The sequence below is a fragment of the Nothoprocta perdicaria genome, unplaced genomic scaffold (genome assembly GCF_003342845.1).
Source record: "Nothoprocta perdicaria isolate Ctin4 unplaced genomic scaffold, notPer1 scaffold_1, whole genome shotgun sequence".
Classification (NCBI taxonomy): domain Eukaryota; kingdom Metazoa; phylum Chordata; class Aves; order Tinamiformes; family Tinamidae; genus Nothoprocta; species Nothoprocta perdicaria.
In genome coordinates this window covers 15,112,811-15,129,122 of record NW_020454093.1, presented here as the reverse complement: position 1 = coordinate 15,129,122, position 16,312 = coordinate 15,112,811, and the positions used below count along the sequence as shown (strand labels likewise).

Here is a 16,312-nt window from a genome sequence, read left to right as displayed (position 1 = left end):
GAGTCCTGCCAAAAAGCTTCAAGCATTCCCGTTCTCATAAAAACATGATGTACTTGTAACTACATTCTCTACAAGTAAAATGTACATTTTATTTATTTGGATTTCTATAGGCAACACTCTGACTGTGAACATTACAGTKACCTATAGAACACACCTTCAAATTACACAATCCAGTACATTTAACTGGCTATTAACGTTCAGAAAACCTCGTATTTATCAGTCAACAAAACATTATTGAAACATAAACCTTGTGATTGCCAGGTTTCCTCATTGCATAGCGTTATTCAATTTACTGGGGTAAATGGAAAGAATTTTGCCTTCAAGTGCATGTGCCTGACCATAAGAACACAAGCTCCAGTTCRGAACTGCTACATAACGTGTAAAACCCTATAGTGGTGGCACCCAAAGACAATCTTGGGTCAAAACATCATCAGAAACAATTAATTTTCTTAAACTGATGTTTTAATGCAAAGGAAGAATAAAAGAGGTAGCCTGAAAGTACCAGAAGTAATCAGCACTCAGACTGATGGTGTCATTAAAAAGAAGGCAGAGGGCTCTTCTTCTGTAAGGGCCACATCTGAGACTTTGTCCTGCAATTATTTAAAATACCATAAAAACGAGTCAGGAGTGCCTTTCACTGGACCTCCCCCCCAAATAAATGTGTTAAATATTTCTGCATAAATCTGTAAAGCAAATTGTAGAGAAAGAAACATGCAAACATACCCAATACCTTACACATGCCATTAATACAGATATCTCGGCTGTGTCTTCCTTCAAAGCAAGGAGTACCGTCGGTGACGGCATCAAGCATCTTCTCTGAAAAATGACCATCTACTGGGCGACAGTGGAGCTCGCAGGGGTTAGCTGAAGGGCAAAACAGACACAGAAATTACCTTCTCAGAAAATTTCTCAGCAGGGTCRTTGAGCTGTAACATACTGGGAATATACCTTTGCTGACCACCTGCTTACTTTCCCTGGCGTTTTCTGTCAGAAATGGCCTAATTAGAAGCAGGTAACAAAGCTAATTCTGCTAACAGAAGAGCACAGGCTTTAGAAATGTCACCAGAGTGTTTCTAGGAAGCAGCTGGTGTTTGGCACCCTTTGCTTTCCACCACAAGTATGGGACCATCCAGCTGGGTGGGCCATAACCTTCTGCAGTCCATTGGGATGGTGGAGGGGATGGGAAAGCAGCAAAAACAGCTGCCCTCCATGGGGGGAAAGGAGGAGTTTGGGGATGAGGTTGCTGAGGACACTGATAAGCACATGTCAGCTGTGACTGAGTGGGTCTGGAGATAATTTAGAGCTCCTGATCAGCGCCGGCAGCCTCTCGTGGGGAGCGGTGAAGCAGTTGCTTCTCATCTTTCGTATGTCACTAGAGAATCACAGAATTGCTAATTTGCAGCTGCTTGATGGCACTTAATAAGTTATTTTGAACACTTCAAGCATGGCGATTTGTTTTTTTTCTGCTTGGCAATTTATGAAACAGGAGACAATATTAGTGGGTCTGAGTGATAATAATGTGCACGAAAGCACTGGGGAAGGCAGGAGTGCAGCAAAGCACCTGTGAGAACAGCAAGGCTCTCTGCAATGGCGCACTCTTGGTCTAGCCCTCATATGGATAGTAAAGAGCAAAACACAAGGCTGCCATGTCCCACAGGTGCTGGCCCTTGGCAGCAAAAAGCTTAGAAATTCAGACTTAGGAGCCTCAAAGGGCCCAAGTTGGAAAAACAAGTTGTATAATTTGAAGGCAACATCAGAACGACAACCAGGGTGAAAGCAAAAGGACATACTCTGTGCCCTCATGCCATTCCTCTAGAAACCCTCCAGCAAAGCCAGAGCTATCTAATTGAAAGAAAATGCAGCCAATGCCACAATCACTGCCAASAGCTGCGGAGCTGTCTCATCTTTCTCATTTCTTCCAAGATACCAGTTTAGCCAGCTGCGAAAGCAATTCATTCATGCTCAGCCAGATGAAATGCTTTGCTGAAGCAAGGCTTAAATCTGCTCCAGATGCAACCATAAGAGGCCAGCCAGGAGGACTTCAAGGCACCCTCATTAAGTCATTTTAAACTAAATCTTGCAGTGTGCTGCAGAAGCACCTCTGCTGGGTGATACTTTCATCCTGCACTTGACTGAAGCAACAAATGCCCTTCCGTTGGTTTCAGGGGGATGGAGGATTGAGGATTAAAGCAGTGGAACAGGCTGCCCAGGAAGGTTGTGGAGTCTCCTTCTCTGGAGATCTTCAAAACCCACCTGGATGCCACCCTGTGCTCTGGGTGTCCCTGCTGGAGCAGGGGGGTTGGACTAGATGATCTCTAGAGGTCCCCTCCAAACTCAAACATTCTGTGGTGCAAAATACACCACGCAAGATTTATATCTTCCATGTCCTGGTTAATGATTTTCTCTCCCCTATTCTTCCCTTTTCTCCTTCATTTCTCTTTCTTGCATTAAGATAGGATTTATTTTATTTGCATTAACATAAAAGGGCTTCTGACTTTAAAGGGGGAAATTCAGTTTCGTTGCTTTGATTTGTAAATCATCAACAGTGATACAGCACCATACAGCACACTGAAGTTGCAGCTTGCAGCTCAAAGACTGAATCCTACTTAAAATCTAAGCCTTAAAATCAATGAGCTCATTCACAAAAACATTATTTTTACAGGGCTGGAACATAAAAGAACATTAAAAAAGGGACACAGCAGGAAACCTTACAGAGAGGTAAGTTGCACTTTTGCTCTTGCAAGCAGAGGTAAGGATAAARTGAAAATAATGAAGCACTTGTAGCTTCTCAAAGAAGACAGAGAAATGCTGTCCTAGGGCAGCAGAAAGGTTGGAGGCTGAGGACCAAGGTTATGAAACTAGAGGAATTCAAAGTCACGCGAGTGATTCAAGAGCAGTGACAAAGATGGAGTTACAAAAACCTTCGGAGCAAGAACCTTATTGGTACTCAAATGCTCTGAGGACTGCCAGCCATAACATCCATTAGCTGCTTTGATAAGAACTGTCATGATTAGCGATAAAATTAATTTCCCTTTTATCTGCAGAAATCTTTTCTGGCCAAGTGGCTAAATTTCATGACTTCAGTGCTAGTTGGCTTACCCTCTCACTGTGCTCTTCTCCAACATGAAGCAAATGGAAAGGAGAAGACAGATGTGCTACAAGCCTGTTTCCTGCTCTAAACTGATGCTGTCCAACACACACTTTGCTCAAACCCATCATCACAGCTTCCCCATCAGTCATAATGAAACAGGCACAGCAGCAGCTTGATATCTCCTTCTCTCCACCTTTTCAGTGTGCAGAAAGCACCAGATTCATGACCTATATTGCTTTTGATTCACAATCTAGAGCGCTTTTTAAAAGTAAACCTTCAAAAATACACACACATACAAGATTAACAGCTCYGTTAGCGCTGTCCTGGAGAGGATGCTCACTGAATCTAGGCTGTACCCAACAGAAGTACTCATAAGGTATGTTTTTTCAAACTATCTCCTAAGTTTTGTTTGTTTGTTTTAATCTMTTTTGTCTTTTATGTCCTTCTTCAAACCTCCCCCCATTTGTCTGCATCACTCTTGCGTGCAGYGCTCCTAGCTGGGCATAAGAGTTTAGCTAAAGTGACAGCAACACTCAGTAGACTAGAAAAGTGATGTTTTCCATTTTATGTATTCTGTCCTCTTCCTGCGTCAAGATCAGATTGCTGATCTGAACAGATCAATCCTTTGATATAAAGTGAAAAACAAAAACAAACAAAATGCATTGAATACCAAGCAACAGAGCTTCCATAAATGCCCAATGATTTACATGGAATTAGAATGAGATCAAGGAAAGAAGCAAGCAAAGTTGAGTAACATTCCTMAAATTAAGGTGTGGGGGTTTCTTTTCTGTCTATTATGTGAGAATTCAGATTCAGTAAGTATAAACAGACTAACATGAAGTCAACCAGAAAGGGACACACTTCCTTCTCAGAGCAGAAATACTGAGTTTAAACTTCTTCCTTCACAGCTGAATCCTSTGAGTTTGCATGCAGGAGGAATTCACCTTACTTGGCTTAGAGGGATGTGATTAATGTGTCTGCCTGCAGAAGATAAGGCCTCAGTAACTTTTTTTTYCCCTCCTACACAAGGAATAAAAGAGGTGAGCCTATTTTCTCTAAGCATTTCTCTGTGCATCTGTGAGAACCCAAAATTTGATGAACAAATTTAAAACGAGGAAAAGCAGAAGAGACAACTACCCAATGCAGACAAAAAAAAAAAAAAAAAGCCTAAGGTAAAACTACTTTAGTACATTAATCAAACTTGGAAATTTAATAGAAAAATTTAATTTCTAAACAGAAACATTACTTTGTATGGTTAGCTCAGCCCCTGCAGTTGTACCAGTGTACATGAGGTGAATACATGTGTGATCCTGGCACTAACAGGGGAAAAAGAGGTATTTATGATTACTTCCATCATTCAGAGTATAACTTACTCTAACTACGTGGATGTTATGTTTTGAGATGTTATCAAGTGCTAACTGACAAAAGGCATTAAAAAAAAAATAGATGTGAGGTCTGTGTGATGGCAAAACAGAACATTAGCACTGGTGCCCAACCAAGCAACGAACATAGGGGCCTAGGAACTCAGAAAATGCACTTGCCAAAGCTGTTGCTAACTTTAGCTACACTTTATCCTGAAAGTCTCCTTTCTGCTGAGAATTCCAAGGATACTCAGAAAACTCCAGGTTGATTCTAAGAGCTCCGATGCTCTACAGCAGTTCTATAGCAGGTAAGGAGGAATCATCAGCAGGCTGTGCAAGTTCCTCAAGAAGAATAAACACTGAAAAGATTACTAGCATCAAGCACTTCCACACCAAATTATAACATCCAGTCAGAATCTGGGAAAAGTTCAGATTTCACAACATTTTCCTTTCTCCTATATGACATACACAGTGAGGGAAGCTTGAAAACATCTGCTAATAAAACATAAGCCAAAACCATCTTGACAGCAACTTAACAYGGTAATAGAGCACTCTGGTAAGTCTTTGAAAGTGGATGACATTAACTACTCAAGGTGAAGCAAAGCAAGCTGATAAACACTGATGAAGGTTGATGGATATATGGGGACATGGTGATTCAGTCTCAAAAGCCTTCTATGCCACAAAAACTGTTTTGAATTTCTTGAGTAATCCTGTTAACCATGTCTTATGGCATGAGTATTATGCCATTATAATGGCATGGCATTAGTATCTTTCTCCAAGTTTGACTTTCCTAGCCATTTATAAACAGAGAAAATAGAGACAATTAAATTTCTCTCAGACATCTTTAGCAACTCACTGGAAAGTGAGAGAAAACTGCAATTGGAGACGTCTGGAAAGCTGCCAGGTGCACCTCAGTGCAGTAGCTAAGGCCACAGCTGGACAAAGCTGGAAGCCACGAGCCCACAAGAGCCATCCTCCCTCATCAACACCCATATAGGGAGGCTGGCAGCAGCAGGACTAGCACAGGACCTCAACAATGCTCTGCTCAGATGAATGACCACAGGAGACCCCACCTGGATGAAGCAGCATGAAAACACTTTGGAGGTTCTTAATGGATAAATAAGAATAAACTTGCAATCATTACAGACCTCACAAATCCTGATGGAGCAAGGTAACTGAAATCCTGGCTGCTAAGAACACCCACTGAAGAAACATCTGCTTGGTATTTGGAGGATCTGGCACAAGGTAACCAAACATTCCAAACAAAGCATTTCAGGCTCAACGCACTAGCATTTTTAATGCCAGTGCTTTATCAGTAAAGGTAAAAGCAGGTCTGTTTGAAATATGACAGAGACATCAACTTAGGCCTGCCTTTCAGTGTGCAGGAGACATTTGATTCATTGTCTATAGTGCTTCTGATTCATGACCTACAGTGCTTTTTAAAAGCAGACCTTCAATAACAAATGCACACACAGAATTACCATCTCTGTTAGCACTGCTCTGGAGAAACACTGACAATCAAGGCTGTACCCAGCAGAAATGCTCATAGGAGTACGAGAGGAGCAGAATCCCAAATTCCGAGACAGGGGATTGCAGAAAACAATTTATGAGTTTGGCTTTGGGCTAAGCCATAAACTTTTAACATTTACTGTGTTTTGTTTTACTGAATGATCATCTGAAAGAGTCTTTTTCTATCATGCATATTTTCTCTGATCAGATATTCTTCTGGAATGCAGTGCCTAGCTTTATCTTCAATGATGTATTTACTATATGGCACTGAGGCACTAGCTTGTACTTAGGAGACTTATTTAATGTCATCTGTGACTACGAAATGGCAATAAATGTGGCAAAAAAAAATAATATTAGAAAATGAAATTGAAATGTGAATCTTKATCTTCACTACCTTATCTGGTTAATATGCTCTCGGAGAAGTTATTTTTATAGCTTCTACCGGATAATCCACTGAATATTACATATTTACCATTAAGTAAGCTTTATGCTAATAACTGCTACCCCTATATTTAATAACTAGTTGTTACAAGTCAAGTTACAAGGCAGAGGTAACAGTCCCGTCTCTGCAACAGAGAGGTGTACATTACCGAACTTGCTGAGCATTATGCTGGGAACATTTTCCATACGGATCTTAGTTTGGAGTAGTAAAGCTAGTTASTAGCTTTTCTAGAGCTTTCTGAAAACATCAGTGGGCAAAACAAAACCAGGGCCCTCATGCATGCATACAGGAGAGTATGGTCACATTCGAGTTTTCTCTCTAGTTAAAGAACTGTAATTCAGTGACTTCTCTTCCTCATACAGGTTTCCCATCTGTCTCTAAATTTGACTCTTAAAAAAAAAAAAATCATAGCTTTGTACCTGTGTTATAGACTGGAACCCAGTGGTAGAATTCGTTCTGGTAGGGAACCGTATCAAACTCACTGCATTGCATCTGACGAAAAGTCGGCATGTTCTTGTGACAGGGGCTGATGTTGCACACACGATAGCGCTTCCTCTCTCCAGTGCAGTAGTCTCCTCCAAACTGAGGTCTGGAAAGGAAGCGTTGAGATCAGGCATGTAAGATTCTCAGCAAAATGAAGTTAACTTCTGCATTTTTCTAATCGTACCAGTTAGATAACAGTGTCTTTTCAATGGATTAACAAGGTTCATTCTTCATTCATTCAGGTATCCAAATAGGGCAGTATGGACCACAACTAAGCAGGAGCACCATCACTATCTGTTTAGGCATTCCTGTAGCAATTTTGGAAAACAAGATAAGGTCCATATGCACTTAGCCCTTCCTCTTCCACACCTACAGACCCATCTATCTGGAGCTCCAAACATAATAAAACATGAAAAGTGAGGCCTTGACTTCCCTTATGAAGGCATCACTAGCCATTATTTCCACCCATTGTACTTATTCAAGGCAGTATTATTAAAGCATCTTTTCTAATATTTACACAAACTTTGCAAGCCAAACAACAGGACTTTTTTTTTTCATTGTATGTAGAAATAATCTCCTTGGAAGATAAAGACTAAAGAGATAAAGATTACAAAAACAGAGCCAAGTGAATTTTACAGAGATGTTTAGCTGAAGAGGAGAGGTGTTCAATAACTGTCTTGCATCTGCAATAGCATCTGCTGAGAAAATTGTATCATTAAAAAAAAGAGTCTCTCCAGCCTCTAAAGTATCTCAAAGATCTTGATTAAAAGGAGTGGAAAGATTGTACAATCAACTTACTCTGGATTATTGCATGGTCTCTCTGCACTCTGAATTCCTGCCCCACATGTCCTTGTGCAATGGGACCAGGATGACCAAACACCCCATCCACCATGGACTGCTTCTGGAGTCTTGCCCACTGTAATGCACTCACCAGAGAGGCACCACTTAGAAGAGAAAGGGCAAACAGTTCAGAGTAAGTATCACAGAAAACCATAACTGCAAATAACCTTCATGAAGGTTAAAGCTTCAGTGGAGCTTTGAAGGAAGAYGCCACAGGATGTTCTCTCTTTTACCCAATGGCAGAGCTATTCGCGGTATTCCTGYAGGGGAGCTCAGTCACCTTGTTTTCTCCACATCGAGTGCCATCTGCAGCAGCATCCAGTTTGGAGCGGCAGGAGCCTTTCACTGAGCACCAGAGTGTTTGGCAAAGATTCTGCAAAAGAAAGAAAGAAAGAAAAATGCAGYAGGCTCAAACACGCCTGAAGCCAAAATTTTCAGAGGTCGTCCATGGTTTTATATATCAATTTACAAAGCTCTATGAGGACTGTACTTCCAGAGAGAGAAGTTCAGTTTTTGCAAATTAGCACCCCTCAAGGGGTCAAATTCAGATACTCCTCATTAGTGCACATCTATGGATTTAGTGAACAAAAAAAAAGTGAATATTTTGTATAGGTGTGTTAACCAAACTGCGCTTTAAAAGTTTAAATGCTCCCCTCATTCATTGCTCAGATCCCAGCTACAGACAGGAAAAAATGACTTTACAAAGTTTGTGCACTGCTGTTTACAGTGGAGGCAGATGGAGCCCSTATTATTTTCATTTGATGACTACTAATGAATACAATGTTTAATTCTGCCTTGTTGTCTGCCTGCAAACATGCACAATGAAATCAAAGGAGGTTAGAGAACCCATTCAGTGAGCAAAACAATACTCTTTTTCCAAGTGTGACAACCAAGTTCATGTCCTTCAACTCTCAAAATYGGATAAGGAGAGCTAAACGCAGCACTCTCAAGACATCAGTGATGTAAAAGCAGCTCTCYCGAACAGCTGGCAGGGGAACAAAAGCCCAGGAGCCTGGGAAGAGCAAAGGCTTGGGTTGATGAAAGCTGGCACAGCTTACAAACCAATCAAGCATTTGCATCCAGCCCTGATCAGCCAGCAGCAGCATTTGGATGAGTCTGAAACCCAGAAATTGGCTGTTAGGTTCTGGCCTATTTCTATCTAAAACAGCTAAGCTCAGGCACAGAGTGGCATCTCCAAGCACTCCATGCTTCAAGTGGGACACAGAGGAGCTTCGCACCTCTGCTCCTCAGTTGCTTCCTGGTGATGGACACATGCTGGAGTTGCCTTGCAGCTCCCTGTTTATAGTTTAAGAATAGTAGCACTTCTTACTGACTTTTTTTATGGAGCCACCACTGCCAAGAGGTAAAGGCAGAGCTCCCCAAGGATTCTTGCAGATGAATTTGTTTTTATTCAGAAGTTCATGCTTTCAGGCTTATTTTTAGCTATTATATCCAAAATATCTTTGTGCTTTTATTATATGAAGTGCATCCTCCACTCTATTTCCAATACCCAGAGAAAGCCACAGGTGGATAACGCTATGTGGATTTAAACTGAATGCAGTTACATGCTTACCTTGTGGACACAACCGGTTGCCAAAATCAAGTGCTTATGGAGGAAACTCAAACTTTTTTTTTTTTTTTTAAATAATATCAGTAGCAGTATGAAAAAATATCAGTATATTCAGTAATCGGTATCAGGAATTATCAACAGGGCACGAAAAAAACCTTTCTTCGCTCCTGTTTTTTGGGAGTAATATTCAGGAGTTCTTGACTAACGCAGACTCAGTGCAAGGATTTTATCACCAGCAATACAGTAAACRTCCAAACTCTGAAAACAGAATCTGTGCCATAAAGGGAGGCTGCTCTAAACAATCCCAAATTTACTGAATCGACTCAGAGTTCTGCAGATAAGGGTAATAAGATGAAGATTCTGAATTCCTACAGTATTTAGGGAGCTGAGGACCCATCTACCACTTGGTACATTCACTCCTCAAAATTGTATTTTGCTTTTCTTTTCCCTACTGGAAGGACAATATTTATATATTTCACATGTTGCTTAGAGCACTGACAGCCTAAATGGTTTGTGGAAATCATCATACGAGTTCTAAACCTTTTTGTTTAGTGTAATCACTGAATCCTTGGGCAACTTAAGCTAAATGCAAACTATTCTCTCAAAAAGAACCTGTGGATAAAATTCAACCATACATGCAAACATTAAAAGCTATGCAATAAACATGGTCAGTAATTGAGTGTTAACTAAACAGTGACGAGGCAAAGAACTATCAAACTTTTTAACCAAAATGATTGACTATATTGACTGTCCCCTACGCGAGGGAAGATCAAACTCATCACAATTCCTTGCCAGTGCAGTTACCTGCAAAACACAAGCCTGGCACTAAAAGCTAAACTAAAATGATATCTATTAATTTACTGACATTCGTCCAGCTCTAAATTGGCTAATGTGGAGATGCTGAATGTAAATGCCTATTAGGTTCACACTCAAAGAGAGACAGAATGAATAAATATTATAAAAATCACACTTTAAATTTTCTGTCTGTACCACCAAATTGCAGCAGCCGAGAAAACTGGAACAGCAGGTAATGAAAGCAATCTTTCAATAAATGTTTCAGACTCAGGCAGTGCAGTTCATTGCTAACCATTACAGCTGAGATTGGTCATAAAGAATTCCTCTAACAAGGGGGTAGATGAGGATCTACATAATTATCATAACAGAATAAATAATCAGGATCTACAGTCTCCAATCYACAGCTGTACATAATACCTTGCCTAAAACCCACTCCAGCATTGCCAAGGCCCCCCATCTGCCCTGGTCCTATTTAACAAGGAGAGCAAACCACGATGCTGCCTGGATGCAGCATTTACTGAATCTGCCACCCAACAACCACTAAAACTTAGTGATCTCTTGGTGAGATCAGCATTTCAAACCATAGTTTCTGAAGTGTTCTTCCATGTAGCATTATGTAGTATGGAGCCAAGGAACTAGGCAGGTATAGCTATGATAGCACAGCTCTACATTTTGGCAAATTTAACCCATTTTAGCAAATTTGACTCACAGTGCTTCCTGGGTCCTGTAGGGAGTCATGCTGACGTGGCTAYCGTGTTCACATGCATCTCTGCACAGCGCTGTCTTAACGTGCTGCAAAGATGAACCCTAGAAAGCCAATACTGCCCAACTCAACTACCCACTGCCAGATGAGATTAAGTATAAAAATACCTGTATAAATCTATAATTAGATACATTTAATCCCTATTTAATCCCTATAAATATTCTTATGAATATCTATATTCAACTTATATCAAGATTCTTTGAGGTACATAGACTGAATTTTTTTTCATTAGTTAAACTATCAAAAATGTGAAAAAGCGGGATATATAGGAAAACAGCAATGCCATAGGGTTTTTTTTTTGTTTGTTTGTTTGTTTTTTTTTTTTTTTTCTCCTCTAGATAACTTCTCCTGGAATTAAAGATTTGATCCCAAGGAAACAAATCTAGTGAAAGCTGTAATATTAGGTGTCATATTTTAGAAGGCAGGACTTAATATCTGTTGATCATTTACCTAAGAGCAACATCATAAGTTTAAAAAAAAAAAAAAWWACTTCTGAAGTGCAAACATCTCAATAGGCATGAGGCCAGATCCCACAAAGGACAAGGGGGCAATTCAAGTGAGTCAGGGCAACATTTCACTTTTGGGATCTCCAGGCTGGAATCAAAACACTCTGTTAGGGTATGTCTTGTGGGAGAATTGCTCAAGAAAGGGGAAATTRGAGGAAAAACTAGGGCCTAACTGAAGCTATGGCATTAGAGAGGCTGAGGAGACTTCTCGAGGTCTCTTGATGGGAAAGTCCTCTCCCATCTTCTAGGGCGAGTGACGATTGCGTGTTTGTACACTACGCACTAGCTAAGAAAACTATAAAACTCTGGGTATGCTGCTGCAATTGTASTTAACAACCAAGCTTCACCAGCTGCATTTCCACACTGTTAAATAAAGTTAAGCTCTCATTAGTACACGAGGGAAAACAYAGAGCACTTACATCCACATCTTCACAGAAGGTAGCGTTGGAACCATACTGAAGCTGGCACTGGTGATGTACATCATAAATCACTCCAGGAGCAATGACTGGGGACTTCAGAACTTTTTTTTGGGGTATATCATCCAAACAGAATCCCCATCCTCGGCTAAAAGATTAAAATTGCAAATTAATTAAAACAAAACCACGTCTTGTTTTTAAAAACCTTTTTTTAATTTCAACTTTCAATATCTTGTTAGTGATAATTCTTGACACAGCCTTTGGTAATTATGCTTCCAGATTCCAGCTAATCTAAGCTGAAAGTGCTGCTAATAAAGAGATTAGAGAAATCCAAATTGGATTTTTAGAGTAATTAGAGAATACCAAAATATTTGAAAAAACACAAGCTGCCTGCCCAGGAAGCCCAGGTATCAGTAACAATTAGACCAATGTCCCAGTTCCACACTTGGAAGAACCACTGAAATATGCAAAAGCAAAGGAACTCATGAGGTCCTTTGTTGATGGCCCCAATACTGAGCAACTCTCAGCTGCTATCACCTCTGCCTGTACCTGACAAAAGGCCACTCTCTAACTGGCAGAGGGTTCTACAGGGGCAAGACCTAACCTGTTAATTTGGAAATATCATCAAGTCATTATGGTTTGCAGTGCGACTTCAATGCATACTCCAGCCTCTACTCAAAGSTATATCATAATGCTGCTTTTAAAAACAAATATGAATTTGGACAAGTTACTGAAGTCAAGTACATCTTGTGGCCAACAAAAATATCTTGAATGTCCCAGAGTCCCAGGCAGAAAGGCTAGCAAGAAGCTGCAGGTTGCACCAAGTCTGAGCTGACACAAGACTGCAGTTTTTGAAATCCAAGATACTAAGTCCATAAACTGGGGAAAGCTCCATAATACTCTACAAGAAATGTAAATCTAAAACTCCATTTAGGTATCTCATATACAGTTGTGCTTATCTCAGGGAAGTGCTGCACCCTGCTCACTCACTCCAAGAAGCGTGTGATGTATTCCTTGCTGCACTGAGACCAGGTGAGGGGAGTGGGATCATACTGCAATTGCCGGGACATAATATACGGACGCTTTCCAACAGGCTCACAATCATTCTCTTTTCCATCGTGTTGGATACCAAAGCTAGAGATAAAAAAGTAAGAGTTAATAAATAATTCTATGACTAGGTCATATCACAACACTCCTCTACAGGGTTCAACAGTATGGGTAGATACTAGAGTTGCTTCCTTCTTTCAGTTAGCTGTAGATACCTCTGCCAAAAAGTCTACAAAACACCTGATCCAAAATTCACAACATTTTTTTCCAATAAGTTTTCAAGTAAATCTGTTAAGCAAAGCAGTATTATCAGGCAGAAAACAAAGAACACAGTCTGAAACCAACGTTACAGTATTTTAACGGAATCAGAATACTACTGCAYAACTTGGCTGGATTGCAGCAAGAAGTTCAAAGCACAAGGCTATATCAAAGCTGCTAGAACTAAGAACACTTCCTAGTTAGTAGTTTTTCGTTCTAACAGTTCTCCAGTTTCTCAGAAATTTGGTAACTCATGACATCTGCTCTTCCTTCCCCTCTTTACTGCCCACTGTAGGGAAGGAACCCTCAGTATCTTCTGGCTAGTTCTCTAATCCCTTTCTTCTGTCTATCGGTCAACTGTTATACTTCTACAATTAGTTTTTTAAAATCCAGATATTCAAGCTTTATTTCCAAAACAACATGTTTTAACACCCTGCTGCAATGTACATTTGGTAACGATTCAGAAGGAAAGGTCACCATTAAAGTGATTAACTCTTAGTTTCTCCAGCACTGTCACCTATCCCTGGTGGGGCTAAAACCTGCCTAGCATACGATATCTGATGAAATTGTGTAGACATGGGACRCTGGTAGTGGGATGTTTGTAGAGGCCAGATAAAATGTTAAGGCAAAAAGCAAAACTTGTTCCTAAAACTTCTGTATTTTACTGTTTGTTCCTTTGGCTAAGGACAAAGCAATTCTATTGACCTGTACAGTCATTTCAAGACTCTTACTACTTTAATTAAGATCAGGTTTTGTTACACTCTGTCTTATACCATTTATAAGCATGCCTTTAATGCTTGTTTCTCTTCAAATCCCTTTTTCTGGATTTGGACAGAGACACTGTTCTTCCATATTGCTGATCGTGCAGTGAATTCACCTCTACTCCTGCTGACAACTGCCTCATACTTCGCTTTAGAAAGCAGGTCTTTCCAACATGATGTTTTCAGATGGCTGTGACTTGTTAAGAGGCTTCCTTACTCAACAGCCTGMTGTAAAGACAACAGATCTACAAAGATATAGACACCTTCACTGTTAACATCTCTCTTTTCAGCTCATTACTTAATTGAGGACCTAGGTCTGATATTCATTTTCAGCATTATCTTATTAAACTACTTCCTTTCTGGCAATAAAGAAGGTCCAAAACTGGTCAATAGGATCAAAACTAAACAATTCTTTTATTATATTTTATATCCCACCAGGAAATGTAGGCTTCATTTTGACTAGTGGTTGGGTGCATAATGAAGGTTATGTGGATGTAGATAYAGCAGTGAACAAGTCCCCTAACCAAGGAGCATGGCCCAGCTCCCAAGCTGAAGTTTCTATGAGACAATATACTACCTAGGGAAAAAATATCAATTCTGAAACAGATTTGAAGTTACAGTGTTTCAAGTGAGCTTAATAAACCCACTAAGCAACCATAACACTCCCTCAATTCAAAAAATACTGAGGAATCAAATTTCTAGAAAAAAAATCCAATCACACAACACAAAATAGCCATGTCTAAAATTAAATGCACAGGAATTTGATTTAAGTGAATCCACAGTGGGAATATTAATAGACAGAAGTTGCCCACTTATTAAGAAAAACCCAAAGAGAMTTTGTTAGTTGGAAAGGAGATAACAGACACGATGCTCATGTCAAGCCTGAGTGGYTGGAGTCAGAAACGGTTGCTAGATAATCTGCAATAATGAAATACAATGATTTAATATAAATTATTTAATAATGATTTAATGAAATGCATGTTTTATGCACAAATAAAGGAATAATTGGAGATTACATCAAGTATTCAGATAATAATTCAATATGCACTTGGGAAAAAACAAGTATGGGACAGAAGTTCAGGCATGGAAAACATGTTTCAGTGGTATCTCTTTGGACCTTGATAATTTCATCCTGAGGTACCCTGTTAAAAGGAATCCACCAACTAGTTGCAAGTCAAAGGTCAAGAGCTGAAGAATGTCTTATCTTATTCCTCAGTTTAACAAAAAAATTTATATTTTGATTTCAATACAGTAACTTGCACCCTTTTTCATTTCCTTTTCRCAGAAATGCAAATTTGCAGTGAGAATTAGAGTAGCTGCTCATATTGACATTATTTGCAAAGTAATAAATATTCAATTGGTTCCTAACAATCTCTATTTAACGCACCAAGCAATAGTTGTTATTGCAAAGAATTACCTCTACATGGACAAATGAGACACAGACTTCATTCTTCATTAGGATTAGCTAAAACAAGACTTGCAAGCTACTTTTTGGAGGGTGTGCAGATGGACTAATGACATTGGTTTGAGAAAAAACACAAAACCCGATGATCTGAACAGTGGCAAACAAAGAATAAAATAACCTCAGCTTACTCCCTCTTCACTTTCAACTATACCTGTGTCCAAGTTCATGGGCAATAGTGAATGCCAGCGGAAGCCCCGAATCTTCATTGATGTTGCAGCTTCTGTGAGGCTGACACATGCCCGAGAGATGAGACAAACCTAAGGTTTCACACGGACGGTTCATGCTGGCACAAATATCCTTTCTAGAAGCACAACAAAGACTTGCCATTAACAGAACTTAAAAACAACTGAAGAATGTCACTCACACGGGGTGCCAGGTCTCTGCCTCCCTGCTCATCTCCRCAATGCTAACTGGTGTTGTTATCATTTTTATAAACATATCTGCAACAATATGTACTGGCATTGCTATTACAGTATTATACTACTATATAATAGTATTTACGTTGTGATATTGCCTTGAAGTAAATGTTTATTCTCAACTCACGTAAGAAGAAAGCTTCAAAAGTTCCASCTTTTAGAGCATTTTGATAATAGGACATCTGAAGTTTGCTTGTGCATGCCAGATGGTACATGGCATGAAGAATTCTCTCTTTCATTCTGCAGAGGGATTCACATCAGGACAGTTTTACCTCTAAAGGTATTTTCTCAGCCTCTTCGATTTGCCACTAAATTTCTGAGCAGAATTTCCCCAAGTCTCCTGCTGTGTCTTCCGAAAATATTTTTAAGAAAACTCTGTGTTTTGGGTTTTGCTGCAGAAGTGGCCCAGGCTACTGTAGTGCCAAACTTCCTGTAAGCTCCTTATGCCAACAGCTTTGTTCCCCCAGCAGCAGAGGCTGCTTCCCTAAGGAAACCCATGAACTAGGCTGYTTCACTGCCAGGATTAAGCACCTGAGTTAAGGCTGCAACTAGGCTTTAAATAAATAAATAAATAATAGCTGCAAGCTTT

General features: G+C 39.9%; 1 protein-coding gene across 1 annotated transcript in view; it reads right to left on the bottom strand.

Annotated features, from left to right (window-relative positions):
- The window catches only part of ADAMTS12 (ADAM metallopeptidase with thrombospondin type 1 motif 12), a 124,241-nt gene that overhangs the window by 40,291 nt on the left and 67,638 nt on the right, over positions 1–16,312 (bottom strand). The window contains exons 6-12 of the mRNA XM_026035710.1: positions 15,459–15,608; positions 12,767–12,910; positions 11,780–11,924; positions 8,007–8,099; positions 7,685–7,830; positions 6,823–6,992; positions 731–864 (exon numbers count right to left, since the gene is read on the bottom strand). Of these exons, the coding sequence (XP_025891495.1) occupies positions 731–864; positions 6,823–6,992; positions 7,685–7,830; positions 8,007–8,099; positions 11,780–11,924; positions 12,767–12,910; positions 15,459–15,608 (982 nt within the window). The remainder of the gene's footprint in view (positions 1–730; positions 865–6,822; positions 6,993–7,684; positions 7,831–8,006; positions 8,100–11,779; positions 11,925–12,766; positions 12,911–15,458; positions 15,609–16,312) is intronic.